The sequence below is a fragment of the Dryobates pubescens genome, chromosome 2 (assembly GCF_014839835.1).
Source record: "Dryobates pubescens isolate bDryPub1 chromosome 2, bDryPub1.pri, whole genome shotgun sequence".
Lineage (NCBI taxonomy): Eukaryota > Metazoa > Chordata > Aves > Piciformes > Picidae > Dryobates > Dryobates pubescens.
Window position 1 is genome coordinate 1,790,893 of NC_071613.1, and position 27,704 is coordinate 1,818,596.

Consider the following 27,704-nt stretch of genomic DNA (forward strand, 5'->3'; position numbering starts at 1 on the left):
TCGGCACGGTGTCGATTCTGAGAACAACTCGGGACAGATAACCCCGGCCGCTATTTCACCGTGCCCCGGCAGGGCTCGCAGGCGCGACCACCCGCGGCCCTCACGGCACGCTTCCGCCTCCTCTGCCACGCCCCGGCCCCGCCCGGGGAGCTCGTCTCCCTCCGCCCGCCCCACGCCAGGCTTAAACCAGCTGCCCGAGGGGCGACACCGCTGCCACCCCCAGGAGGCGCTGGGGGAGCAGCGCGCGGCGCGGCCGCCCCGCCGTACGGCAGCGCGACAGCGGCGCGCTGCGCGGGAGCCGTAAAGCGCGGCGCGGCGGCCCCGCGTGTGCCGGTGCCGGCATGGGGAAGCGGCGGGCCGGGCGGGAGCTGGTTCGCAGCCTGAGCAAGAAGCAGAAGAAGCACCTGAAGGAATTCGGGGAGGAGCACCCTTTCTATGACAAGTGAGTGCCGAGGCGGGCGGGACCGACTGCCCTGAGGCACCCGGCCCCGACAGCCCCTGGCAGCCCGCGGCCGGCCTGGGCAGCGGCTCTTCCGTGTGCACGTTCTTAGGCTCCTGAGGGAAGGAGGGCAGTTACATCTGTGCTGCACTGCAGCTCCGGAGCCTGGAACTTCGAAAGAAGAAGAAGAGGCAGGGAATCTGGGCTCAGATTGTGGTGCCATAAATGTTACGTGTATCCCTGAAAGTGCCGTGAGAAAGTGTGAGCTAAGCTCCTGTCGCGACACCAGGGCAGTCCCTTGGCTTGGCAGGGCTCCAGCTTTCCCGGTGGTTGTTCAGCTCTCCTTTCTGATCTCCCAAAGGCTGCGAAAACATAGCTCTGAAGATCCTGTATGACAAGATGACTCCAAGCTGTCTGGGAGTGCTCACCTGCAGGAGGGTAGGGAGGCTCTGCAGAGGGACTTGAGTCCATGGGCCAATGTTAAAGGGATGAGCTTCAGCAAGGTCCAGTGCTTGGTCTTGCAGCTGGGCTACAACTATCCCATGCAGCACTCCAGGCTTGGGGAAGCACGGCTGGAAAACTGGCTAGGGGCAAGGGACCATGGGGGTTCTAATGAACAAGCAATTGAATATGAGCCAGCAGTATGCCCAGGTGGCCAAGAAGGCCGATTGCATCCTGGCCTGTATTAGAAGTACTGTATCCAGCAGGAGTAGGGAGGTGATTGTTCCCCTGTGCCCAGCTCTGGTGTGGACACACCTTGAGCATTGTGTTCAGTTCTGGGCAGGTCAATATACAAAAGATGTAGAGGTGCTGGAGTGAGTGCAGAGGAGGGCAGCAAAGCTGGTGGAGGGCCTGGAAAATTAGGAAGGAGCTGGGGATGGTTAGTTTGAAGAAGAGCAGGCTAAGGCAAGATGTTCTCACTCTCTGCAACTACCTGAAAGGACATTGTGGAGAGGTTGCTGGTGGTTTCTTCTCATAAGTAATTAGCAATAGAACAAGAGGGAATGGCCTCAAACTGCCTGCAGCAGGGTAGGTTTAGACTGGACACTAGGAAAATATTTTCATGGCAAGAGTGGTCAAACATTGGAATAGGCTGCCCAGGGAGGTGGTTGAGTCCTCCTCCCTGAGTGTGTTTAAAGGTGGTTTAGATGTGGTGCTTGGGGGTATGGTTTAGGGGTGAGCTTTGTAGAGTAGGCTTGATGGTTGCACTTGATGATCCCAGGTGTCTTTTCCAATCTGGATGATTCTGTGAAGAACCATGGCTTCCTCAGTGAAATGTTGAAAAGGGTGCTGAACTTTTGGACCTTGTGAGGAAACAAACTGCTTAGTCCAAATGCTGTGTGGTTTGGCCTTAGAAGCCTGTGAGGGACACATTGTCAGGTTACCTGTTCAGTTTAACATTCTATGCCTTTAAGTTGCAGGCAAATAGTATTTATGTCTATTATTTGTGTGTACCCTGGGACCCTCCTGGTGTGTGTCACCTGAGATAGAAGGTAGAGTCCTGGCCTGCAGGGGAGCAGTGTCCTCTGCCTCAGCCTGTACAGTGAAGCTCTGTCCCACTCAAGGCTCTGCATCTTTTTGAAAGAGCTGAGGTTAGTTTGAGCCCAGCTTGTGCAGTCAGTGTGTTATTTGCAGAATTAGAGTCTCAACAGTGGTTAATTAATGCTAGTTCTCATAAATTCATAGGATGGTTTGGGTTGGAAGTGACCTTAAAGATCATCTAGTTTCAACCCCCTTGCCATGGGCAGGGACACCTTCCACTCAAACCAGGCTGCTCAAGGCCTCATCCAGCTGGGCCTTGAACACCTCCAGGGAGGGGGCATCCATGACCTCCCTGGCAACCTGTTCCAATGTCTCACCACCTTCACTGTAAAGAATTTCTTCTTTCTTCTTGAGGACACAGTCTCAGGCTGTGCCAGGGGAGGTTTAGGCTGGAGGTTAGGAGGAAGCTCTATACAGAGAGAGTGATTGCCCATTGGGATGTGCTGCCCAGGGAGGTGGTGGAGTCACCATCACTGGAGGTGTTCAGGAGGAGACTGGATGGGGTGCTTGGTGCCATGGTTGAGTTGATTAGGTGGTGTTGGATTGGTTGATGGGTTGGATGCGATGATCTTGAAGGTCTCTTCCAACCTGGTCTGGTCTATTCTATTCTATTTATGCTTCCAACAGCTGCATTTACCTTCTTCTGTCACAGCCTCACACTGAGAGCTCACATGATGTCACTTAGGTTCTAAAAGTCCCTTCACAGTCATTGCTTTCCAGGATACTATTTCCCCATAGTCCTTATCTTTAGATCAGGATCTTCCTGATCTTCAGGTTCAGCAGTAGCCAATGTGACACTTCTGTGTCTGAGATTAAGTCTTCCATAGTGTGTGTCTTCTTCCCAATTCACAGATCAATATTCAGTGCTAGAGGTAGGCTCTTGCTCTGCTGAACTTTGTTGTACAACTACCCTTCTAATTAGATTCCTTTTAACACCTCATCTTCTGAGTAAGTTTTCTGATGAAAGCCAGATTGTACTTTAAAACATTGATCAGTTACAGTGCTTGAACACTTAGGCTTCATGTGCAAAGTGTAGTACCTGAGAGGGTAGCTTAACAGGGTAAAGCCTGAGTCTGTTTTCTTAGGGAGAACTGTGTGATGCTTTAGTTTTGAGCTTTCTTTTAACTACTTAAAGATCTGTATAACTTATCAGGTGCTACCCCCCCTCCTCCCTTTCAGCCCATATATAACATAACTGACAGAGTAAGGTATTTTGTGCTTTCTTTCAGGGTTTCTGCCAGACCAGAAGCAACTCCAGTCTGTGAGCTGGTAACGTTTTTATTTCTTCCTTACTTTCATCTTTGTTCAGTGAAGTGAAACATTTGAGCATCTCATGTTACCAAATTATGCATAGCATCATAGTATCAGTCAGGGTTGGAAGGGACCACAAGGATCAGCTAGTTCCAACCCCCCTGCCATGGGCAGGGACACCCCACACTAGATCAGGCTGGCCAGAGCCTCATCCAGCCTGGGCTTAAACACCTCCAGGGACGGGGCCTCAACCACCTCCCTGGACAACCCAGTCCAGGGCTTCACCACTCTCATGGGGAAGAACTTCCTCCTCACCTCCAGCCTGAATCTCCCCACCTCCAGCTTCATTCCATTCCCCCTAGTCCTATCACTCCCTGAGATCCTGACAAGTCCCTCCCCAGCCTTCTTGTAGCCCCCTTCAGATACTGGAAGGCCACAATGAGGTCACCTCAGAGCCTTCTCTTCTCCAGACTGAACAGCCCCAACTCCTTCAGTCTGTCCTCATAGGAGAGGAGCTCCAGCCCTCTGCTCATCCTCGTGGCCCTTCTCTGGACCTCTTCCAGCACCTCCAGATCCCTCTTGTAATAGGGTCTCCAGACCTGGAGGCAGTACTCCAGGTGGGGTCTCACCAGAGCTGAGGAGAGGGGGAGAATCCCCTCCCTTGCCCTGCTGGCCACACTTCTCTTGCTGCAGCCCAGGATCTGATTGGCTTTCCAGGCTGCAAGTGCACACTGAGAGCTCCTGTTGAGCTTCTCGTCCCCCAGCACCCCCAAGTCTCTCTCCTCAGGGCTGCTTTCCAGCCAGTCCCTGCCCAGCCTGGATTTGTGCCTGGGATTACCTCGACCCAGCTGCAGGACCCTGCCCTTGGTCTTGTTGAACCTCATGAGGTTGGCTTGTGCCCACCTCTCCAGCCTGTCAAGGTCCCTCTGGATGGATCCCTTCCCTCCAGCTGTCTGCTGCACCACACAGCTTGGTGTCATCAGCAAACCTGCTGAGGGTGCACTCCATGCCACTCTCCATGTATTCAAGGTGATTAATGTGTTCTCTTTAGAAAACCTGTGCTTAGAAGAAAAGAAGTGTGGCTCTGAATTGTTCTCTACAGTGCCTAACTCAAAACTCTAATGCCATAAGAGGGCAGAAGCAGCAGGAAACAGCATGGCTGTTCTTGGCTTTTGTCAGTATTATTTAGTCACAGTGGAAAGTAAATCATGCTTTGTTTAAGCAATGCTGGTAAGTGTAGTGTTGCATGAATTAGGAGGTGCTGTGCTCTCTGTTGAAGGAAGCATGTTAATGGACATTCCTCTTCTTCAGAGTGCCAGGACTTTCCGTTGCTTTCAGCCAGGATTTGTTAACTTCCTTTATTAATAAGAGACTTAAAAGTTTCAGTGTGGAAAATTCAGTTTTTCTGGTCCATTTGTTTCCCTCAGCAGTTTTGTGCATTAATATTCTTATTTACTGGTTATTTTTTTCCCTTTGGGGCTGAAAGGAATGAATGGTACTGTACTTACACTCCTGGTTCCACTGTTAACTTGGTTATAACCTGGCACACAATTGATTAGTGTGAGGCCAGGACAAAACTTGCTGCTAAGTATGGCTTATTTGAAGCTGAGAGCTTTACAATTGAGACCAACCTGACCAGCTCCCCAGTGACCTATGGTCAACTGATAGCTATTTTGCTTAGCTTCTTAAAGCCACAAGAATTTTCAGTGTGCTCTGTCCCTTGACTCTGTGCCTGCCTACAATTTGTGCTCCACACGTGGCTTGCTTAGGAAGCTCCAGTGCCAGTTCAGTAAATACTTTGTCTGTGGAGATCAAATGTTCTCTCTCAGCTGAGACAGAACCCAATTCTGTGATGCTCTGGGGCAAATCGGTGTAGAGCAAAGCACTTTTAGCCTGGAGAAGAGAAGGATCAGGGGTGACCTCATTGCCCTCTACAACTACCTGAAGGGTGGTTGTAGCCAGGAAGGGGTTGGTCTCTTCTCCCAGGCAACCAGCACCAGAACAAGGGGACACAGTCTCAAGCTGCGCCAGGGGAGGTTTAGACTCGAGGTGAGGAGAAAGTTCTTCACTGAGTGAGTCGTTCGTCATTGGGATGTGCTGCCCAGGGAGGTGGTGGAGTCACCGTCCCTGGAGGTGTTCAAGAGGGGATTGGATGTGGCGCTTGGTGCCATGGTCTAGTCATGAGGTCTGTTGGGACAGGTTGGACTTGATGATCCTTGGGGTCTCTTCCAACCTTGGTTACACTGTGATACTTCAGCCTCAGTCTACCAAGATGCTTTCACAATCTGAGCGGAGGTGTCCAGCGTAGCTGTTTGTATTAAATGGTGATACTTCTTTTAAATTCCATTGCATCTGCACAAAGGTGAGATGGGAGAGGGAAGACATAACATTGGAACTATGGGTGGGGATGTTTGCTTTCTGCCTCCCAGTGTTAGTGTTGTGGTTGCATTTTCCTTTCCAGTCTGAGAATTCCGACCAATCGAGTGCAGAAAGCGATTCGGAGGCTGAAGTGGAGCAGACCTCTGGGTATCATAAGCTCCTGGCTACCCTGAAGACCTCTCCTGAGTCTGAGAGTGAAGAGGATGAAAGTGACTCAGAAGAAGCTGGGGAAAGCGAGACAGAAGTGAGCAGTGAAGGGTCCCAGGAGACTGGAGAAGCAGATGGAGGTGAAGCAGATGAGAATGACGTACAAGAGCAGAAAGAAGGTAGTTTGTCCTTTCCCTTGCTTTGGTCAATGCTTCACTTAGAAGGCTTGGGTAACATACCTTGTGGCTGGAATCCTGGTGTAGGCTGGCTCGCTGGCTGGGTGCTTTTCTGGCTTGGAGACTGTTGCCCCATTGCCTCTGCGTGGGTGGGAGCAGCAGCTGCCGAAGGATTTGGCAGGGTGGCTGTGCTCATTTTCTGGCAGACAAGTAGCTGCTGCTGCTGCTGGCTCAGATGTTGTTTGTGTGGCAGCACAGAGGAAATCCACATGGAGCAGATACCAGCGGTTCTCACCCGCCGATGGGAGACGCAAGCTGTTCTTTCGCACAGCATCTGCCTTGGCTGCTCCCACCGAGAGGAGGGGAAGGTTTGCCTCGGCAGAGGAGAGAATGTCTACATTGGAAGGAAACCTCCTGCATGATGAGGCATCCTCATTCATCTGCAAAGAAATTCTGGGAGGAAGGAGTCAAGTTTTTCTTGTTTTCAGTTATTTGGAGTCTTTGGAACCCAAAACTTAGATTCCCCAAGCAGGTTATTGCTTAAATTTTCTCTGGGGAAAGAGGGATTGTTATGGAACATCCAGCATGCTAGCCAAGCATCACCTTTGCTGCACTGTGCAAAGCCCACTTATTGTTCTTGGTTGGAGTATTGAGAGAAGAAAAACACTGTAATTTAAAGGGAACAACCTAGCTAGGAAGAGGTAGACAAACAACAACTTTTGCAGGAGACTCTAACCCATTTCTTTCTCTCAACAATTCACAGCTACAGACACAGCAGAGCAGATGCTTGGCCAGGAGCAGGCTGATGGCGCAGATGCCTCTTGTGAACGAAGTCATGGAGCAATCGAGGAGTTCACTGATGTGAAACATGAATCTGAATTTAGCTTGGAAACCAATTTCATGGAAGAGGAGAGTGGAGATTGCAGTGCTGATAAGAGAGACAGCAATTCTTCACAAGCTTTTCCAGAAGGTAAAACACAGTAGGTTTGTGCTCAATCATCTGCCTCTTAGAGGAGTGAGTGTCTGCAAAGGTGTAAGTTATCTAACACCCTAATGATAGCTTCTGAGTTCTTGCACTACATTATTCATTGTATTGCCCACATGTGAGCTGGTTCTGTAAAGGGACACTTGTTTTAATGCAGACATGTAGCTGAACCAGTAGTTTTCTGTAGCCCCTCTACAGACTAGGGTTTGTGTGTGGTTACTGTTAGGACTGATACAGTTTGAAATACCAGGGGCTGGAAATGTGTGTGAAGGGTTTTACCTTGCTCTGTTGCTTCGATGGTAGTTTAACAAGCTAGTGTAACATGAAGGGACATGCAAGTCTGCACTTGACTGTGGAAGATATTCTTGGCACAGACAGCACAGGAGATAATAGTAAAGCTGACCTGTGAGGGCATCCTTCATGACTCAGTGGAGTTAGAGGTGAGATTCTAGGAAGCTTGGGACAGCCATAGTAATTTAAACGTGCTCAGGGCTCTCTGAGCTTTGAAGGTTATGCAGAGGAATCCAGCTGCACTGGGATCAGTAAGACATGAGGCATCAGTGGATCACCTGTGTGGGACCTTTTAAGGCTGTAGCCCTTCTGAGCTCAGTGCTGCAGTGTGCTGGTGGGGGCAGCCTGAGCTCTGGTGTTGGAGCCGTCCCACCGTGTGTAGGACGGGTAGCTGCACGCGCGTGATCGCTCCGCGGTGTGCCGCGCGTCGCCGCTGGCAGAGCTCCTGTTCGTACTTCATGCTCGCTGGTTTTAATATCAGATGGCACAGTTTGAGAGAGAAATATGTTTGTGGCATCCCTAGTGATGCTGGCTTGTCATCTCGGAGCAGCAGCTGACATTAGATCTGGGAGGCAGCCTAGTTGATTCATGAAATGTGTGGAAGCATCAAAGGGCCATGTGATAGAAGAAACAGCTCGTTCTTGTGAGCATGAGAGGCTGCTGGCATTGCATTTCAGTGAGAACCATAGCTCTCCAGATACATGCTAAGTGTCCTAACAGCTCTGTTCAGCCTGCAAGTGATGCACTGTGGGTTCCTCTATCTATTGGGGAAAATGAATAATCTAAGGTAGCAGAAGGGTAATGAATTTCTACTCTAGTGCTGTGGGCACTAGAAAGAATCCCTGAAAATGTCTCACATGATTCCTTCTACTGTACCTGCCAAATGCTGGAATCAGTGATTCTCTCAGCTGAAGAGCGAGCCTGTGTTAGAATGGAGTGATCTCTCATCTGCTTGTGTTGCTGGGAAGATTTTCCCAGCAGTGCCACGATTAGGAAATGCCTTGACTTTTGCCTGGATAACTTCTGTGTGGGCTAGATCTCTGTTGGCAAGCACTAGTGTTCTCTGAGCAGTTTTCTTTATGCAGTGAGTGCTGCTGTGCTGCCAGCAGCATGCAGGGCTTGGATTTCAAAATAGCCTTTGCACGTGACTCTGTGCATGCCAGTGTCTTGTTCTACAATTCCTTGCCTCTCTTTTCCTTTCCAAAAAGCAATGCTGATCAGGGAAATCAGACTTCTGCTCACTCTAGGCAACTTTTGCCTCTCTTCCCCAAAACCCACCTAAATCTTTCTCTAGCTTTGTCACAGACTGTATTCACACCACTGGTCAAATACGGAGAGCCCTGTGCAGAACTGGTTAAAAATGAAGTAGGGCAGCAAGTTCAGTTGGGTCTTTATGTTGAGAGCCTGCTTCACCTACAAAGGATGTATGTGCCAGAGCTTAAAGCAGAAATTGCTGCAATGTTGTCTCCTACTATTGCTTTCCTGTCCAACATTTGTTTTGTGATTGAAAGTTCCAGTACTTCTGTAAGTACTTCTTTCTCTTGGTGGTTGTTATTTTTTAAGCAACCTGCCAAATCTGTTCCCTCTGTTCTTGTACAGAGGATTTGATATGCTTTCTCTCCTTTCCAAGTGCTTTGAAATAACTGGTTATAACTGTGCTGTTGGCCAGCATGGGCCAAGAAGGCCAATGGCATCCTGGCCTGCATCAGGCGTAGTGTGGGCAGCAGGAGCAGGGAAGTCATTGTCCTTGTGCTCTGCACTGGTTAGGCCACACCTTGAGTCCTGTGTCCAGTTCTGGGACCCTCAGTTTAAGAAGGATATTGAGATACTTGTATGTGTCCAGAGAAGGGCAACGAGGCTGGGGAGGGGTCTGGAGCACAGCCAGGGTTGCTGGAGAAGAGGAGGCTCAGAGGAGACCACCTTGCTGTCTACAACTACCTGAAGGGAGGTTGTAGCCAGGTGGGGGTTGGTGTCTTCTCCCAGGCAACCAGCACCAGAACAAGAGGACACTGTCTCAAGCTGTGCCAGGGGAAGTTTAGGCTGGAGGTGAGGAGAAAGTTCTTCCCAGCAAGAGAGATTGGCCATTGGAATGTGCTGCCCAGGGAGGTGGTGGAGTCACCATCCCTGGGGGTGTTCAAGAGGGGATTGGACATGGCACTTGAAGCCATGGTTTAGTTACTCAGGAGGTGCTGGGTGACAGCTTGGACTTGATGATCTCTGAGGTCTTTTCCAACCTTATTGATTCTATGAAACTGTTCATCTCATGTGCAAATCCATTCTGAAGCTTGGTTCCAGTGTTAGTGCCAACAGTTCTCAAGATACTTTGTTGTTGTTGTTGTAAACAGATCCGTTCAGACAGCACATGGACAGAGAACTCCACGAAAAAGAAGTAGAAAAAATGTCTACGCTTCCTAAGACTTCAAGTCAAAGCAAGGTAACTGCTCTGTAGCCATCCAGAGTTCCTAAAGATGCCTTTAGGATGCCTTCTTGTTTTTTAGAAGCAGATTTATAATTGCTGTTATTAGCTGTTGGCACTGTGGTGGTCCTGAAGTGTTTTCTTCTTCACTTACTGCTGAGCGAGAGTAGAAATCTCAAGTCTGTTGTTATGAACAGATGGGCAGAATCCAGCAGCATGAGACTGAACACATCCAAGTGCCAGGTTCTGCACATTGGCCACAACAACCCCATGCAGTGCTACAGGCTGGGGTCAGAGTGGCTGGAGAGCGGCCAGGCAGAAAGGGACCTGGAGGTGCTGGTTGATGGTAGGCTGAACATGAGCCTGCAGTGTGCCCAGGTGGCCAAGAGGGCCAATGGCATCCTGGCCTGCATCAGGAACAGTGTGGCCAGCAGGAGCAGGGAGGTCATTCTGCCCCTGTACACTGCACTGGTTAGGCCACACCTCGAGTCCTGTGTCCAGTTCTGGGCCCCTCAGTTTAGGAAGGAGGTTGACTTGCTGGAATGTGTCCAGAGAAGGGCAACAAAGCTGGGGAGGGGTTGGGAACACAGCCCTGTGAGGAGAGGCTGAGGGAGCTGGGGTTGCTTAGCCTGGAGAAGAGGAGACTCAGGGGTGACCTTATTGCTCTCTACAACTACCTGAAGGGAGATTGTAGACAGGCAGAGGTTGGTCTCTTCTCCCAGGCAGCCAGTACCAGAACAAGAGGACACAGTCTCAAGCTATGCCAGGGGAAGTTTAGGCTGGAAGTTAGGAGGAAGTTCTATACAGAGAGAGTGATTGCCCATTGGAATGGGCTGCCTGAGGAGGTGGTGGAGTCGCCATCACTGGAGGTGTTCAGGAGGAGACTTGATGGGGTGCTTGGTGCCGTGGGTTAGTTGTTTGGGTGGTGTTGGATTGGTTGATGGGTTGGACGCGGTGATATTGAAGGTCTCTTCCAACCTGGTCTGGTCTATTCTATTCATATGGTGACACATCTGAAAAACATAGCCCTAGAGTTTGATCCCACAAGTTTAGGACTCTGGACAGCAGGTACAGACAGGACTGTTTTCTGAGTGGCAACAGCGTGGTGCCAGGCATGTGCTCTGCAACCGCCCTTGTTAGGTGACCATGTACAGTACTTGTACTCCATGCATGTTTGCAAACTGGTAAAGAGGGAGTTAGTGCTTGCATTATTAATTCTGGGAATAAAAGGCAGTTGCAGTACTAGAAAGTCATCTCCCTGCTTGAGAGAGAGCAAGCAGTTTTCAGAATGCTCCTAGTTAGGCAAACCTTTGCTGCTTAACTTTTGCACATCTGATTTTGTGTCGGAGAATTGCCTTGCATTCTGGTCAGCCATATGCTCTGTGGCATGCATTGGAAGGTACCCAGTAGGCACTCAGTCAGACAGAGAGCTGGGATTTTAGCATTTTCTTTAATTGTATTTTTAATTTTCTTTTAAAATTATTTTAATTGGTTGGGGTTTTTTTGTTGTTTTTTTTTTTTTTTTAGAATACCAGGGCCACCTGAAGCAATGCATGACACATCTTTGCTTAACTAGCTGCTTTCCAGAGATGGATAGGGACAACTTGCATGGCAGAAGGCTTAAAGTTTGGATTTTTCTCATACTATGCTGGTAGCTTTTGCCCTCAAAGTCAGAGAGACTTGCAATAAGATTTAGGCTGGAGGTTAGGAGGAAGTTCTCACAGAGAGAGTGATTGCCCATTGGAATGGGCTGCCTGGGGAGGTGGTGGAGTCACCATCACTGGAGGTGTTCAGGAGGAGACTTGATGGGGTGCTTGGTGCCATGGGTTAGTTGATTAGGTGGTGCTGGGTGATAGGTTGGACATGATGATCTTGAAGCTCTGCTCCATTCTGCTCCATTCTGCTCCATTCTGCTCCATTCTGCTCCATTCTGCTCCATTCTGCTCCATTCTGCTCCATTCTGCTCCATTCTGCTCCATTCTGCTCCATTCTGCTCCATTCTGCTCCATTCTGCTCCATTCTGCTCCATTCTGCTCCATTCTGCTCCATTCTGCTCCATTCTGCTCCATTCTGCTCCATTCTGCTCCATTCTGCTCCATTCTGCTCCATTCTGCTCCATTCTGCTCCATTCTGCTCCATTCTGCTCCATTCTGCTCCATTCTGCTCCATTCTGCTCCATTCTGCTCCATTCTGCTCCATTCTGCTCCATTCTGCTCCATTCTGCTCCATTCTGCTCCATTCTGCTCCATTCTGCTCCATTCTGCTCCATTCTGCTCCATTCTGCTCCATTCTGCTCCATTCTGCTCCATTCTGCTCCATTCTGCTCCATTCTGCTCCATTCTGCTCCATTCTGCTCCATTCTGCTCCATTCTGCTCCATTCTGCTCCATTCTGCTCCATTCTGCTCCATTCTGCTCCATTCTGCTCCATTCTGCTCCTGCATTTAGCAACCCATTCAGGGCTCCTGGGCTTAGTCCCTAATAAGGTTTAGCTTTCATTGTTAAGCCAAGTACACATCTGGATGTGGCTGGCCTGCAAGTGTTGTTTGACTCCAGGGTTCTCACCTTGTCCCTGGTTCATGGTACTGGTGTGCTGGAATGGCAGAAATGACATCCTTCCTCTTCCTGGGTTTTTTCATCTCTAAAGTGAGGACAGCTACAGACACATCACTGCAGAGTGCACCCAGATCTGCTGAGCTCAAGCTTGTTGGTATTTACCCTGGCAGGCTCTGAAAGAGATTGTGTATTGGATAAAGGAGGTGTCAGCTTGTATTAGGAAAAGATAACTTCCCCAATGTCATTGAACTGTCAGCTGTGGTGGTGTGCTTTTACGTTTATTAAGGTTGGTATTTATGAATTCTCTTTTGTTGTTGTTTTGTGTGTGTGTTGTTTCTTTTTTCAGTGGCCACAGCTGGGCCAGCTAACTTTTTCTTCCACTCTGGAGAAACATAAAACTTTGAAAGCAGACAGAGAAGTTGGTATGAAACAACTTTGTCTTCACAAGCCTCTAGAATCCACTTGGCCAAAAGTGAACAAGCAATTTCTGCCCTCAATGAACAAACAAAGTGATCCCTCTTTTACTCCCCTACAAAGAGAGCTCTTCTGTATCATGAATGCATACTGGGACTTGTTCTACCCAGAAAGAAATGCTTTAACAAACGGCGAGGAAATCCGCTTTGCCTACTGCCTGCATGCCTTGAACCACGTGCTGAAGGCAAATGCCCAGGTGCTCAGCAACAATGCCAAACGCAGGGACCAAAAGCCAGGGACTGACGATGACTACAGGGATCAGGGGCTCACTAGACCTAAGGTATGAGAGCTCTGTTAATGTGATTCTCCCATCCCTCACCTTGTTTGGTTGGGCTGCGTAAGAATCCTGGTACTTCATCCAGAAGTATTGCTGTTGCTGCTCTTGGGTGACGTGCGTCGGGGCATGTGCCTTTCCACATCTCTTTGTTGTGCCTGGAAGTTGTCTGCCATGGCCAAGGTAAACACCCTAAGAAAAGCAGAGGTAACAGGGTTGTTACCAGCCTGTTTCTGTGCTGAGCCATGAGCTTGACTGACTTTGTGTGTTCTCCTGTCACTACAGACTGACGTTTTGCCTTTTCTTGCTTCCAATTCTAAATCTACTGGTACAGAATTGTACCTCCACATCCATTTCAGTATTCATGCAGACAGTGTAGGCTGTCACCCCTTTAAGAACTTGCCTGTGTAGGAGGATCTTTCTGGGCACAAGAGACCTCAGGGAGTCCCAGTCACATTGTCAAGGCCACCTGTCATAGTTGCTGAAGAAGGCCTTAAACCAAGTCTGTCTGGATTCACAGCATCCTCTAGTTGATAACCAGGTGGATTCAACTCGGGCTAGCCTGCCATTGGTGGTGCCAACTACCTGTTCAACAGTTTCAAAGTTGGGTTTCAGTGTTTTTTGCACCCCTGGCAAATGCTTTTGGTTGCTGTGTTGACTCCCCAGTTAGACATTTATATTTGAGTGCTATGCAGAGGTATTGCCTCCATTCCAGGAGCCAGCAGTTGGCCCTGTCTGTGTTGTGGGGTGTCCCTGCCCAGGGCAGGAGGGGTTGGAACTAGATGATCCTTGTGGTCCCTTCCAACCCTGACTGATACTATGATAACATGATACATGCTTCCTTGGGGTTTAGGGAGGACAGGAGAAGGTGCTTGGTTTTCAATGTCCCTGTAGCAGTGCTCTGGGTGTAAGGTGGGCAACCAAGTGGAGCTGCTGGCCAGTGCTTGTTCAGGAGCACATTGTGTCCCGGTGCCTCCTTCCCCCTTCACAGTGTCACAGTATATTAGAGGTTGGAAGGGACCTCAAGAGATCATGGGGTCCAACCCCCCTGCACAGCAGGATCACTTAGTAGTCTGCACAGGAATGCATCCAGGTGGGTTTTGAAAGTCTCCAGAGAAGGAGACGACAGCCTCCCTGGGCAGCCTGCTCCAGGGCTCCTTGTCGCATGTCAGGACGGTTTTGTTCCGATTGTTGAGATTGCCCACAGGGGCACGGTGGGCTGTGGGTGTTCACATGTTGTGGGTCACTGTGTGCTGTTGGTCTGTGCAGGTGCTGATGGTAGTGCCCTTCAGGGAGTGCGCTCTGCGGGTCGTGCACGTTCTCATCAGCCTCCTTGAGGTGAGCGGCCAAAGGAAAATCGATGTCAGCAACAAGAAGCGCTTCAAGGGGGAGTTCGGCTCTGACCCGCAGGAGAAGCCCCCCAACCTGAAAAGACCTGAAGATTATGAAGCTGTCTTTGCTGGCAACATTGATGACCACTTCAGAATTGGTAATCATCTACTGAATAGTTGTTTTGGAGCTTGTTAAGAACTAACAGTAGTGTTGGGTGATAGGTTGGACTCGATGATCTCAAAGATCTTTTCCAACCTGGTTAATTCTATTCTCTTCTAAGCAGTTCTTCTAAATGTCTAGAAGCTGTCAGGGCTGGGAGTTCTGGTGAGGCTTTAGGCTCCCTGGTGTTCATGCTGGTAATGCACTGGCAGCTTGGAATTTTCTGAACGTCTTTCTTGCCATGCCAGAACTTAGAAGATGAAATACAGAAGTAACAATTTTCACATCACGTTCAGAATCACTTCAGATGCAATCACACAGAATCAAAGAATGCCAGGGGTTGGAAGGGACCTCCACAGAGTATATCTGGTTGGAAGAGACCTCAAATGTCATCCAGTCCAACCCTCAAGCCAGGCATCGTTGAAGAGTCAACACTAAACCATGTCCTTAAGCACTAGGTCCACATGGTGGCTGCTTCAACACTCCCAGGGATGGTGACTCTGCCATTGCCCTGGGCAAACCATTCCAATGTTTGAGAACCTTTTCAGTGAATAAATATTTCCTAACATCCAGTCTAAACCTCCCCTGGTGCAGCTTGAAATCATTTTGTCTGGTCCTATTCATTCAGGTAGTTGTGGAGAATGATACAGTCTCCCCTCAGCCTCCTCTTCTCCAGACTGAAGTCAGTGAGTCCAACCCTGCCCTGCAAAGCAGGACCACTTAGGGCAGGTCACACAGGAATGTGTCCATGCAGGTTTTGAAGATCCCTAGAGAATGAGTGCTTCATTGTAGCAGGACTGCCCACACCTCATTTTAAAGAGGCTAGCCTTGATTATGCAGCAAGGTTCTTCATGCTATGAAAAAAAATCACAACTCTTTTGGGTTTAATTAGCCTGTTCACAGTGTTCCTTGTAATCAGTAATTGTTAGAACACAGTGAAATCTCACTCCTGAGCAGAGCAGTTTGCTGCTGCACTGCTGCCCGCAGCTTCCATGAAAGTAAAGGCCTGGCCAACCAGCAGGGCTCTGGGACCAGCTGCACCTTTGAGACTGTTTCATAATACTGTAGTCTCATGCTGTGTTAGTAACTCAGTATGCAGAGAATTAGCTGGTGGCTTGGTTCCTGGAGCTGCCATGATGAGTAGGCAGTTTTTCTAACTTAATTTGACAGATCAAAGGCTTTTGAAATCACTGCCCCTTGAAAGGTAAATTAGCATCCCAAGAGATTTAATGATGCAGTGGAAGACACAAGCAAGTCCCACTCAGTCTTTTTTCCTTCCCCAGCAAATAGCTCTGGCATCTTAATTTTGGGAGCATGATATTTTTCCTTGCAGTACTCTCCCATACCACAGTCTCCTTGATCCACTTACTAGCTTGAAGGAACTTTCCATGCTGTTGTTCCTTGCAGAAGCAGAATAATTACTCTTTCTTAATGTGCCTCATGTCCTTTTACTTTTGCACAGAGATCTAACTTAAAGCACATTTGTTATGCCTTACTAAAAACACCCTTTCATATTTTTAGATGGAAAATAAAGACTTGATGTTGTTTAATTGTGTGCATGCTGTGACAGGTGAGATCTTGGCCCTGGAGATTCAACCAGTCATGCCTGCCTTTTTCTTTCCATTTGTATCACTGGGTTGAAGCAGACATTAGGAGGAGTCCCTATTGATACCTGTGTGAAATTCTTGCATGTGCCTTCAGCTGTGCCCATGGTAGCTGGATTCACACAGGGGAGGAGAGCAATTGAAGAGACCTCTTTGTTGGGCAGAGGGTATTGACTCTGAATATGGTTTGGACTATCTGGATTTTTAAGATCAGGAAAGTGCATCCTAGCAATGTTGCCATGTAGGTACAACACAGATAACACATGCTCTGACTCCTTCTTTTTTCTCTCTTTAACATGAAAGGTGACACATCAGCTAGCTCAGCCTGTACACTGCAACATGTGGGATGAGAAGCAGTGCCAGGGGAAGTGCAAGACTGGTTATGCTTTTAGTCATCATCACATAAAGAACTTTCATGTTCTTGAAGCAGCTCTTGTGGCCCTGTGAATAAGAGCAGTTTATAATCCAAAGGTCCACAGTGAATCATTCAAGACAGATTAATGTAACATTCACTGTAGTAGAATCATAGAATCAGTAAGGTTGGAAAAGACCTCAAAGATCATCAAGTCCAACCTGTCACCCAACACCTCATGACTAACTAAACCATGGCTTCAAGTGCCACATCCAATCCCCTCCAGGGACAGTGACTCCACCACCTCCCTGGGCAGCACATTCCAATGGCTAACAACTCTCTCTGTGAAGAACTGTCTCCTCACCTCCAGCCTAAACTTCCCCTGGCACAGCTGAAGACTGTGTCCTCTTGTTCTGGTGCTGGTTGCCTGGGAGAAGAGACTGACCCCCTCCTGGCTGCAGCCTCCCTTCAGGGAGTTGTAGAGAGCAATGAGGTCTCCCCTGAGCCTCCTCTTCTCCAGGCTAAACAACCCCAGCTCCCTCAGCCTCTCCTCACAGGGCTGTGCTCAAGGCCTCTTCCCAGCTTTGTTGCCCTTCTCTGGACACATTCAAGCGTCTCGATGTCCTTCTTAAACTGAGGGGCCCAGAACTGGACACAGGACTCAAGATGTGGCCTAAGCAGTGCTGAGTACAGGGCACAATGACTTCCCTGCTCCTGCTGGCCACACTATTCCTGATGCAGGCCAGGATGCCATTGGCCTTCTTGGCTGCCTGGGCACACTGCTGGCTCATGTTCAGCCTACTACCAACCAGTACCCCCAGGTCCCTTTCTGCCTGGCTGCTCTCCAGCCACACTGACCCCACCTGTAGCACTGCATGGGGTTGCTGTGACCAAAGTGCTGCACCCAGCACTTGGACTTGTTGAATTCCATCCTGTTGGACTCGATCTTTGAGGTCTCTTCCAACCTTAGTGATACTGTGTCTCTGTCCAGCCTGTCAAGGTCCCTCTGCAGAGCCCTAATGTACCTAATGGTGGAGACCAAAGTCTAGGATTTAAGAAGGGAATAGTGAATAGTTCTTTCTTCTTTTTTATTGACTTGAAGTACTTCAGTTCCTTTACCCCTCTTTTTAGCAGAAAATCACAAGAAATGTGTTGTAAGTTACAAAATGTTGTCCAGGCTGTGAAAAGTCTGTGGAAAAGTACTACTGAGAGAGTTTGCTTAACTTGATGAAAATTTGCCCAACACTTGTCAGCTGGGAGGTGGGTAAGCACTTGGTAGGGAAAGAAGAGTTTGAGACAGATGGGGTTTGTCCAGCTATAGTCATTATTATGTGTGAAGATAATACTGGAGATGTAGGAAGTTGTTACTATCACAGAGCCTGCTGGAAGAATGTGGTTGATAATTGAGCTTAACTAAGGGCATTCTGTTGTCTTGGGCTTCTTGCACAGGGGTTGCAATTCTTCAGAAGAGTATGAGGCTGTACGCACCGTTTTACTCCTCAGACATCATCATTGCCTCTCCTCTGGGTATGAGGACCATTATTGGTGCAGAGGGGGAGAAGAAGAGAGATTTTGATTTTCTGTCATCAATAGAAATTCTTATAATTGATCAAGCTGACATTTACCTGATGCAGAACTGGGAACATGTTCTGGTAGGTTTCCCATAGGTATTCATTTTTGTGTTGTCTTAGTCTGATGTAACTGACTGATTTGTTTTTTACTGACTTGCTTCCAGACATCTATGCTGCTTCCTTTTTCACCCTCCATCCTGCTATTTTCCATATACTAAGAATATTCTCTGTACAGATTTTGGTAGTAGCCTGCACCTGTTCTCTTAGTTTTTGATGCTGCAGTGGCATATTGCCTGAGAGGGTTTTTTTTGACAGTTTTAACTGTCTTGCAGAATGAGATAATGATGGTTTCTTTAATCACATCTGGGAGAGAATTATGCCAGCTGTCTGACTGTCCAGTGTCTCAGTCACATTGCAGCCATGTGAGGAACTTGTACAAACTAATCCAGGCTCCTCCTGAAAGCAATAGGAGCTTCTCTCCACTGACTGTAGTGATGCTAAGCATTAGTCATGTTCAAAGTTAAACAGTATGAAGATTTTTCCCTACACAGAATGAAAATAGAGCTCTTGGGTTGTGGCTTGTGTGCAGTAATAGCCACATTTTTTGGCTTTTGGTTGACAGAACGTTTCAAGATTGAAAGGCTGAAGTTTTTTCCTATGTAGAGATGCCTCTGTGGTACCTGGGCCAGGCATTTTGGCAGAATGATGTTACTGTGCATTTTGAATGAGCCCAGAAGGTGTCTGATTTCCTGGGCACTCCTAGGAAGGGTACATGAGCCTACACAGTGTCTTAAGGAATGAATCCTGGAGCTTCTTCCCTGTTTGTTTTTTTAAGTTGGGTGTAACTGCTGTGCAGTGGCAGTGGTGGCCAGTCCCAGGCATCATTCAGTGAGGCCTAAATGGGCTGAGTTTCTTCCTTTGCACCCAAACTCTCCCTGAATGTGATGAGAACTGCACCTTGGCTTCTTTGGACTCCGAAACCTTGGGCTCATTGACCTCAGTACAAACAAACAAATCCATTATACTTGCCCCATGAGAGAAGACTGGAAGCAAGGGTTGCAGTTACTGATGACTAAAGGAACAGCAGTTTTCAGCTCTCTGGCAGGAAATCAAGTAAATTATTCTTGCTGTGGTCAATAAATTCCAGACAGTGTCTTGGGAGACAGCTACCATTTACATTCTGTGCTGTCTTGCTTGTCCCTGTCTGCTTTCTCACTCTAGTTAAGCCTGCTGCAGTCTGGCTGCAAGGGTGCCAGTCCATAGCAATGTATTTCCACCTCTCTGTGCAGCACCTGATGAAGCACATGAACCTGCTGCCGCTGGATTCCCACGGGGTCGACTTCTCCAGAGTGCGCATGCTGAACCTCAATAACTGGTCCAAGTACTACCGCCAGACGCTGCTCTTCAGCGCTCTGCAGCATCCCCAGATTAACTCCATCTTCAACAAGCACTGCTTCAATTATGTGGGGCAGGTGAGTTCACAGGGGAGCTGGAAGCTGCCTTTTCAATGCTGGCAGAGTGGACAAGGAGGAACAGAAAACTCAGCACAGGGGAAAAAATCCATAACTCGTTGCGGAACGACCGTGTGCCTGTCGCTTCCGTTGCCCAAGGGTTTCAGTCTGACCCTCCACGAGGCTGCATGTCAATTTCTAAAGCTGTGCCAAAGGCATGTAGAACTACTCTTCCTGCAGCCATACTTACTTGATCCTTTTCTTTCATGGTTAGCTGTTTCCTGTCACAAATTAGGTGGTTGTTTCTTAGTTTGGCATACAAAAGTATCATAGAATCGTAGAATGCTGGGGGTTGGGAGGGACCTCTAGAGATCATCTACTCCAAGTCCCCTGCCAAAGCAGGGCCTCCTTGGGCAGGCTGCACAGGAATGCATCCAGGCAGATTTTGAAAGTCTCCAGAGAAGGAGACTCCACAACCTCTCTGGGCAGCCTGTTTCAGTGCTCCATCACCCTCACAAGAAGGAAGTTTCTCCTTATGTTGAGAGGGAGCCTCCTGTGTTCCAGCTTGTACGGGTTGTTCCTTGTCCTGTCATGGGCACCACCGAAAAGGGACTGCTACCTTCATCTTGACACCCACCCCTCAGATATTTGTAGACATTAATAAGATCCCCTCTCAGCCTTCTCAAGATTAAACAGCCCCTGTTGGCTCAGTTTTTCACTGTAGGAGAGATGTTCAAGTCCCTTAACAAGTGATCTTGTTTTATTTACTTTGTTGTTAAAGGGAGGATTCACTTGCTTCCTTTTTATTTCTTTTTCCTCCTACTATACAAGGAGCAAAACCTGATACTGCTTTGAAAGAAACAGAAAAAGTGAAATCCTTCATTGTCTGTCTCAGCTATATGGAAGCCATGTAGTGGTCAGGTCTGTTTAATAGATCTGGTATGGGTACGTGTGAAAGTAGTCTCCTAGTGGGGCTGTCTTAAAAACAGCTTCCTTCACTGCTTGCAGACCTGAGTTACAAGCAGAAAGCTGACTGGATTGTGGCCAGCTTTGAAATGCAGCTTCTCTGAACCTCCTGCTTTCTTCTCCCAGGTGGCTGTCCGTAACGTACCTCTCAGAGGCTCCATTAGCCAGATTGTGGTGCAGCTTCCTCATGTTTTCCGGAGGCTGGAAGCTGAGAATGTAGCTTCTGCAATAGACACAAGGTATTGACTCTTCCAGACTGTCCTGCAATCTCCTAATGACAGCAATTGCAATTGTAGCCGAGTGTACAGTTTCCTGCAGAGCACAGTGTGATTTTTGCAACAGAAGTGCACCTTCAGTAGCCTTCGGGTGCAGGCTAGGCTCTGCACAGGGGCAAGGGAATATTGAACTTCTCTTTGACAAAGGCACTGGAGAACAAAGTACCACAGCTGTGTAGTACTGATGAAGCTGTTGCCTTTTATCTCTTTCCTATGTAGGAATCTTATGAAATTAAAAAAAGGTGTTACAGTTTTAGAATAGAATTAACCAGGTTGGAAAAGACCTTTGAGATCGAGTCCAACCTATCACCCAGCACCATCTAATCAACTAAACCATGGCACCAAGCACCCCATCCAGTCTCTTCCTAAACACCTCCAGTGATGGTGACTCCAGCACCTCCCTGGGCAGCACATTCCAATGGCCAATCTCTCTTTCTGGGAAGAACTTCTTTCTAATAGCCAGCCTAAACCTCCCCTGGCACAGCTGGAGGCTGTGTCCTCTTGTTCTGGTGCTGGTTGCCTGGGAGAAGAGACCAACCCCCACCTGGCTACAGCCTCCCTTAAGGGAGTTGTAGAAGCAAGAAGGTCTCCCCTGAGCCTCCTCTTCTCCAGGCTAAGCAACCCCAGCTCCCTCAGCCTTCTGTCACAGGGCTGTGCTCCAGACCCCTCCCCAGCTTTGTTGCCCTTCTCTGGACACATTCAAGTCTCTCAATGTCCTTCTTAAACTGAGGGTCCCAGAACTGGACACAGGACCCAAGGTGTGGGCTAACCAGTGCTGAGTGCAGGGCAGAATGACTTCCCTGCTCCTGCTGGCCACACTGTTCCTGATGCAGGCCAGGATGCCATTGGCCTTCTTGGCTGCCTGGGCACACTGCAGGCTCATGTTCAGCCTACTACCAACCAGTATCCCCAGGTCCCTCTCTGCCTGACTGCTCTCCAGCCACTCTGTCCCCAGCCTGTAGCACTGCATGGGGTTGCTGTGGCCAATGTGCAGAACCTGGCACTTGGATGTGTTCAGTCTCCTGCCCTTGGACTCTGCCTATCTGTCCTGCCTGGCAAAGTCTCTCTGCTGAGTGCCTTAGCTTAGCATCCTAACTATGAACAAAGAATAGGAACTGGACATCTTTGAGTTAAGAATAACTAAAATTGGCCATTGGATACAAAAGAAAACCAATGATGGGTGTGTATAATCCCATTGGTTTGCTAATAAGGCTAAAAGTTAGGAGCATAAATATTCCTCTCTTTTGGCTGCTGTGCTCTGTGATCTCTGCTTCTGCATTGCTCCCTTGCCTCTCCCAGGGCATATGGTGTCTGTGACATGCTGAGAAGGGAAGGAGGAGGAGAGGGAGAGGGAGGTTGTAAGCAGCCCCTGGCTTGTTCAAAAGGGTCTGGGAGCAACTCAAGGGGTTTCTTGTGTTGTTTGTAGATTGTAAATAGATGTGTGTAAGTGTTCTGTACATATTCATTGCATTTTGTATTTTAGCATGCTTTGTAAATCTGCCTTCCTTCTGCTTCCAAACCTTCTGAGCTAGCCTGCTGATTAATTTTGGGGGTGTGGTGGTGAGGGAAGGTTCAGTTCTCCCCCCCACACAAAAACCACGGCAAACTCAGTGAGAGAAGCAGAAATGGAAAGAGCTATACTTTACAAGTAGGATGAAATGCAACTGACTGGACAGATGGGCAGAGTCCAACAGGATGGCATTTAACAAGTCCAAGTGCCGGGTGCTGCACTTTGGCCACAGCAACCCCATGCAGAGCTACAGGCTGGGGTCAGAGTGGCTGGAGAGCTGCCAAACAGAGAGGGACCTGGGGGTGCTGGTTGACAGCTGCCTAAACATGAGCCAGCAGTGTGCCCAGGTGGCCAAGAGGGCCAATGGCATCCTGGCCTGCATTAGGAATAGTGTGGCCAGCAGGAGCAGGAAGGTCATTGTGCCCCTTGTACTCTGCATTGGTAAGGCCACACCTTGAGTACTGTGTCCAGTTCTGGGCCCCTCAGTTTAAGAAGGACATTGAGACACTTGAAGGTGTCCAGAGAAGGGCAACAAGGCTGGGAAGAGGCCTTGAGCACAGCCCTGTGAGGAGAGGCTGAGGGAGCTGGGATTGTTTAGCCTGGAGAAGAGGAGGATCAGGGGTGACCTCATTGCCCTCTACAACTCCCTGAAGGGAGGTTGTAGCCAGGAGGGGGTTGGTCTCTTCTCCCAGGCAACCAGCACCAGAACAAGAGGACACAGTCTCAAGCTGTGCCAGGGGAGGTTTAGACTCGAGGTGAGGAGAAAGTTCTTCACCGAGCGAGTCGTTCGTCATTGGGATGTGCTGCCCAGGGAGGTGGTGGAGTCACCATCCCTGGAGGTGTTCAAGAGGGGATTGGATGTGGCACTTGGTGCCATGGTCTAGTCATGAGGTCTGTGGTGACAGGTTGGACTCGATGATCTTTGAGGTCTCTTCCAGCCTCTGTGATACTGTGATTAGTTTCTTATCTTGTTAACTGAAGGTCAGCAGCCAAGCTCAGAGAGAGAAGCAGCAGCTGTTCAGATTCAGACTCCCAAACAGACAGAGGCTGACTGAGATTCAAACTGAACTAAAACTTAAAGTTGCATTCTACCAATGAAATTCGTTTAGAATTGTCTTTGTTTTTCTTATTACACCAAAGCATTCAGCCAGAGTGTTCCAGTAACTGTCCCTTTCTAAAAGGCATAGCCTAAAACAGTCTGTGGCAGTTTGAGGCCGTGCCTTTAAGGAAGGGGCACACTGGCTAAATGTTTATAAAATATTTTGGTATTCTACACGAATTTCATTGGCCAAGTTAAGGTGGGAGGCGAGGTTAGTCCCAGCGCGGCTGGAACTTTCTCTCAGTCTTCCTTTCTTTGCTGTCCCTTTCGGCTGGATCTGCTTCTGGGCTTCTTGCCAAGAGATAAGAACTAACTCCCTGTGCATAGGCCTCTGTTTGCTGTGCTAACTCCCCTTTCTTCTCTTCTTCTGCCTCTTTGGGGGAGAGGGGAGGTGGGGGGGTGAAGAGAGCACAGGGGGAAACCCCCTCTGGGGGTCTGGTTTCTGACTGTGTTTATTTGCTGTATATTCCTGTATATATTGTAAAATACCTGTATTTGTTGTGTTACATAGAATCTGTTTCCTTGTAAAATATACTCTCATTTCTCCGACTGAGTTTTAGCCGCGGTCTCTTTCTCAGTGGGGGAGGGAAAGCAGAGCCTTTCCTTTCAAACCACCACGCACTCACAGGGGGTAATTCATAGAATCAATAAGGTTGGAAAAGACCTCAGAGATCATCAAGTCCAACCTGTCACCACAGAGCTCATGACTAACTAAACCATGGCTCCAAGTGCCACATCCAGTCCCTTTTTGAACACCTCCAGGGACGGTGACTCCACCGCCTCCCTGGGCAGCACATTCCAATGGCCAATTACTCTCTCTGGAGAAAATTCCCCATTTTGTTTGGGGTAATTTCAAACCACCACAAAAAGAAAAATGCACATGCCTTCTGTTGTCAGCAGCAATGTTAACTCTGGTTAAGAGGCCTTTGTTTCCTTTACTGAGGTTTCAGTTTTTCGTCGACAAAGTGCTGCCCGAGTACCGCGACGTCATCATGTCACACACCCTCATTTACGTGCCCTCCTACTTCGACTACGTGCGGCTTCGGAACTACTTCAAGAAAGAGGAGCTGAACTTTACTCCCATTTGTGAGTACACCAAGAAGGCAGCTGTCTGCAGAGCAAGGCGCTTCTTCCTCAAGGGCGAGAAGCAGTTTCTGCTCTTCACTGAGCGCTTCCACTTCTACAAAAGGTGAGTTGTGGGGAGCAGGTTTTCCCCTGAGCTGCATGTGTGCTCTTCTCAAGGTTGTGCTGGGATTGAAGTTTCCCCCAGCATTAACTTTAGAATAGTATAGAATAGAATTAACCAGGTTGGAAAAGACCTTTGACATCATCATCCATCATCAGTAAATTTGCTGACGACACCAAGCTGGGGGCAGGAGTTGATCTGCTGGAGGGTAGAGAGGCTCTGCAGAGGGACCTCGACAGGCTGGACAGATGGGCAGAGTCCAAGGGCATGAGATTGAACACATCCAAGTGCCGGGTTCTGCACATTGGCCACAACAACCCCATGCAGAGCTACAGGCTGGGGTCAGAGTGGCTGGAGAGTAGCCAGGCAGAGAGGGACCTGGGGGTGCTGGTTGACGGTAGACTGAACATGAGCCTGCAGTGTGCCCAGGCAGCTAAGAGGGCTAATGGCATCCTGGCCTGCATCAGGAACAGTGTGGCCAGCAGGAGCAGGGAGGTCATTCTGCCCCTGTACCCTGCACTGGTTAGGCCACACCTTGAGTCCTGTGTCCAGTTCTGGGCCCCTCAGTTTAGGAAGGAGGTTGACTTGCTGGAACAAGTCCAGAAAAGGGCAACAAAGTTGGTGAGGGGTTTGGAACATAAGCCCTACGAGGAGAGGCTGAGGGAGCTGGGGTTGCTTAGCCTGGAGAAGAGGAGACTCAGGGGTGACCTTATTGCTCTCTACAACTGCCTGAAGGAAGGTTGTAGACAGACGGATGTTGGTCTCTTCTCCCAGGCAGCCAGCACCAGAACATGAGGACACAGTCTCAGGCTGCGCCAGGGGAGGTTCAGGCTGGATGTTAGGAAAAAGTTCTACACAGAGAGAGTGATTGCCCATTGGAATGGGCTGCCTGGGGAGGTGGTGGAGTCGCCATCACTGGAGGTGTTCAGAAGGAGACTTGATGGGGTGCTTGGTGCCATGGGTTAGTTGTTTGGGCGGTGTTGGATTGGTTGATGGGTTGGACTGGATGATCTCGAAGGTCTCTTCCAACCTGGTTTATTCTGTGTATTCTATGTATGTATCATCAAGTCCAACCTATCATCCAACACCATCTAATCAACCAAACCATGGCACCAAGCACCCCATCCAGTCTCTTCCTAAACACCTCCAGTGATGGTGACTCCACCACCTCCCTGGGCAGCACATTCCAATGGCCAATCTCTCTTTCTGGGAAGAACTTCTTCCTAACATCCAGCCTAGGCAGACTAAGTCAGAAGCAAATGAAGCTGTATTTACAAGGAAAAACTACACTCTACAATGGAATGCAATGAGTATGTACAAAATATACAGGAGTTACAATATTATACAGATATTTACAATTAACAAGCAACACAGAAACCCCCTGGTCCAAAAGAGACCAGGGAAGCTGCCCCACTGCACCCCCCTGTACCAGGAGAGAGAGAGAAGCTGGGAGAAAGCAGTGCTAGTTCTTATCTCAAGGTCAGCCAGAAGGGTTATCTTCTCCCAGCCAAAGCAGAACAGCCAAGATTGGAGGAGGAGAGAAAAGGAATGAGAATGGAAGTGAAACGTGAAGAATTGTTATGCTCCAGCTGCTCTTATCCCAGACTTTCATCCAATCACTTTGTTTAGCATAATCTTTTGTTTTCCTTTTTACACCCAACAGTGATTTATTGATATTTTTCCACTTTTCTGCTTGAAATCTGCAGATTGAAGGCATAGCCTAAAACTACCACAAAGGTAGAGTCTGACCTTAATCATAGCTGGGCTATATTGGTTTTGAAACTGTTGGATTTCTCTTTGGCTGAAGGAAGAGTGTTTCAGTTTACTTCGACGTTTTTGCATGTTGTGAGCAGTCCCTTGCAGGGACTCAGACTTTGATACACACAAGGCAATTGCAGGATATCTTTGGTTGAAAGAGACCTTCAAGAGCATCTAGTCCAACCTTCCACCCAGCGCTGCCAAGTCACCAGTAAACCAGGTCTCTAAGCATCAGGTCTACATGCTGTTTAAACACCTCCAGGGACAGTGACTCCACTGCTGCCCTGGGCAAACCATTCCAATGTTTGCTAACCTTTTCAGTAAAAAAATATATCCTAATATCCAGCCTGACCCTCCCCAGGTGCAGTTTGCATGCACTTCCTCTACTCCTGTCACTTGCCACCAGGGAGAAGAGGTTGGCCCTCTCTTTGCTTCAAGCTCCCATCAGGCAGTTAGGATAGAATAGAATAGAATAGAGCAGGTTGGAAGAGACCTTCAAGATCATCGCATCCAACCTATCAACTCATCACACCACCTAATCAACTAAACCAGTTGTAGAGAGTGATAAGGTCTTCTCTCAGCCTCCTTTTCTCTAGACTGAGCAACCCCAAGGTAAGTGCTGCCAAGTTCCACTGATGTCAGGACAGGATGATACAGCCTGCAAAATGGGATTCATCTTACTGCTTATTTGTGTTCACATTAAATTCTGGAAAGGGCTAAGTAAGTGGTTCAGTAATTCAATGAAGCAAGCTAAGGCCACCTGGAAAATGTGCTGTGTCCTGACTGGAGCAGCTGTTCAGAAGCTCCTAACAGGACAGTTCTTCTATTGCCAGAGGATGCTTTGGCAAATACAGAAAGTTTTGTGAGGATTGGCCTGATAAGGTTTCGCTCTCTCAAAATCCAAGCTGAGGAGGCTGAACACTGCAGGCATTGCTGGTGGTCTGTGCTTCAGAGGAAGCAATTGTGCCTGCCAGCGTTAGCTATCCCCCACCTTTAAGTTCTGCATCTGTGGTAACTGTGGTCTGCAGTCCAGGACACAGGGTTTGTGGAGCTGAGCTAAAACTGACAGGCATTGAAGCTGATGGAAGTTGGAAGAGCTGAAAGAGGATTGCTGTGCTAATGTGCAGACGGTGTAAAAATTAGCAACCAAGTTACTACTTGTATTTTTTCCTACTACAGGTATGTGATCAAAGGCATTAGGAACCTCATTTTCTACGAGTTGCCAACATACTCCCACTTCTACAGTGAAATTTGTAATATGATGAAAGCCACAGACAATGGAGTGGATGCCACTTGGACCTGTACTGTGCTCTACTCCAAGTACGATGCTCAGAAACTGGCTGCGGTGGTCGGCATCGAGCGCGCAGCCCAGATGCTGCAGTCCAAGAAGAATGTTCACCTCTTTGTCACAGGAGAAAATGAACAGTGACACTGCAGACTAGCCAGCTGGGTGGACCTCCATTGTACTCCTCAGGCACTTTTTGATCTTCCTTTTTTGAAGAGGTGCTAAACT

The 27,704-nt window shown here is 48.5% G+C and overlaps 1 protein-coding gene across 1 annotated transcript; it reads left to right on the forward strand.

The window, feature by feature from the left end:
• Window positions 1-318: 318 nt before the first annotated feature.
• On the forward strand, window positions 319-27,704 carry UTP25 (UTP25 small subunit processome component). Its single transcript, XM_054169199.1, has 12 exons — window positions 319-442; window positions 3,211-3,250; window positions 5,694-5,937; window positions 6,698-6,904; window positions 9,556-9,644; window positions 12,527-12,934; window positions 14,198-14,417; window positions 17,825-18,027; window positions 19,236-19,418; window positions 20,490-20,602; window positions 24,191-24,436; window positions 27,371-27,704. Exons 1-12 carry the CDS (start codon window positions 342-344, stop codon window positions 27,618-27,620), a joined length of 2,304 nt encoding a protein of 767 aa, XP_054025174.1. The 5' UTR covers window positions 319-341; the 3' UTR covers window positions 27,621-27,704.

Coding starts and splice junctions, on each gene's coding strand:
- UTP25 (XM_054169199.1), top strand. CDS start 342: ATGGGGAAGCGGCGGGCCGGGCGGGAGCTGGTTCGCAGCCTGAGCAAG. Junction 5,938..6,697: donor CGTACAAGAGCAGAAAGAAG/GTAGTTTGTCCT, acceptor AACAATTCACAG/CTACAGACACAGCAGAGCAG. Junction 18,028..19,235: donor AGAACTGGGAACATGTTCTG/GTAGGTTTCCCA, acceptor CTCTCTGTGCAG/CACCTGATGAAGCACATGAA.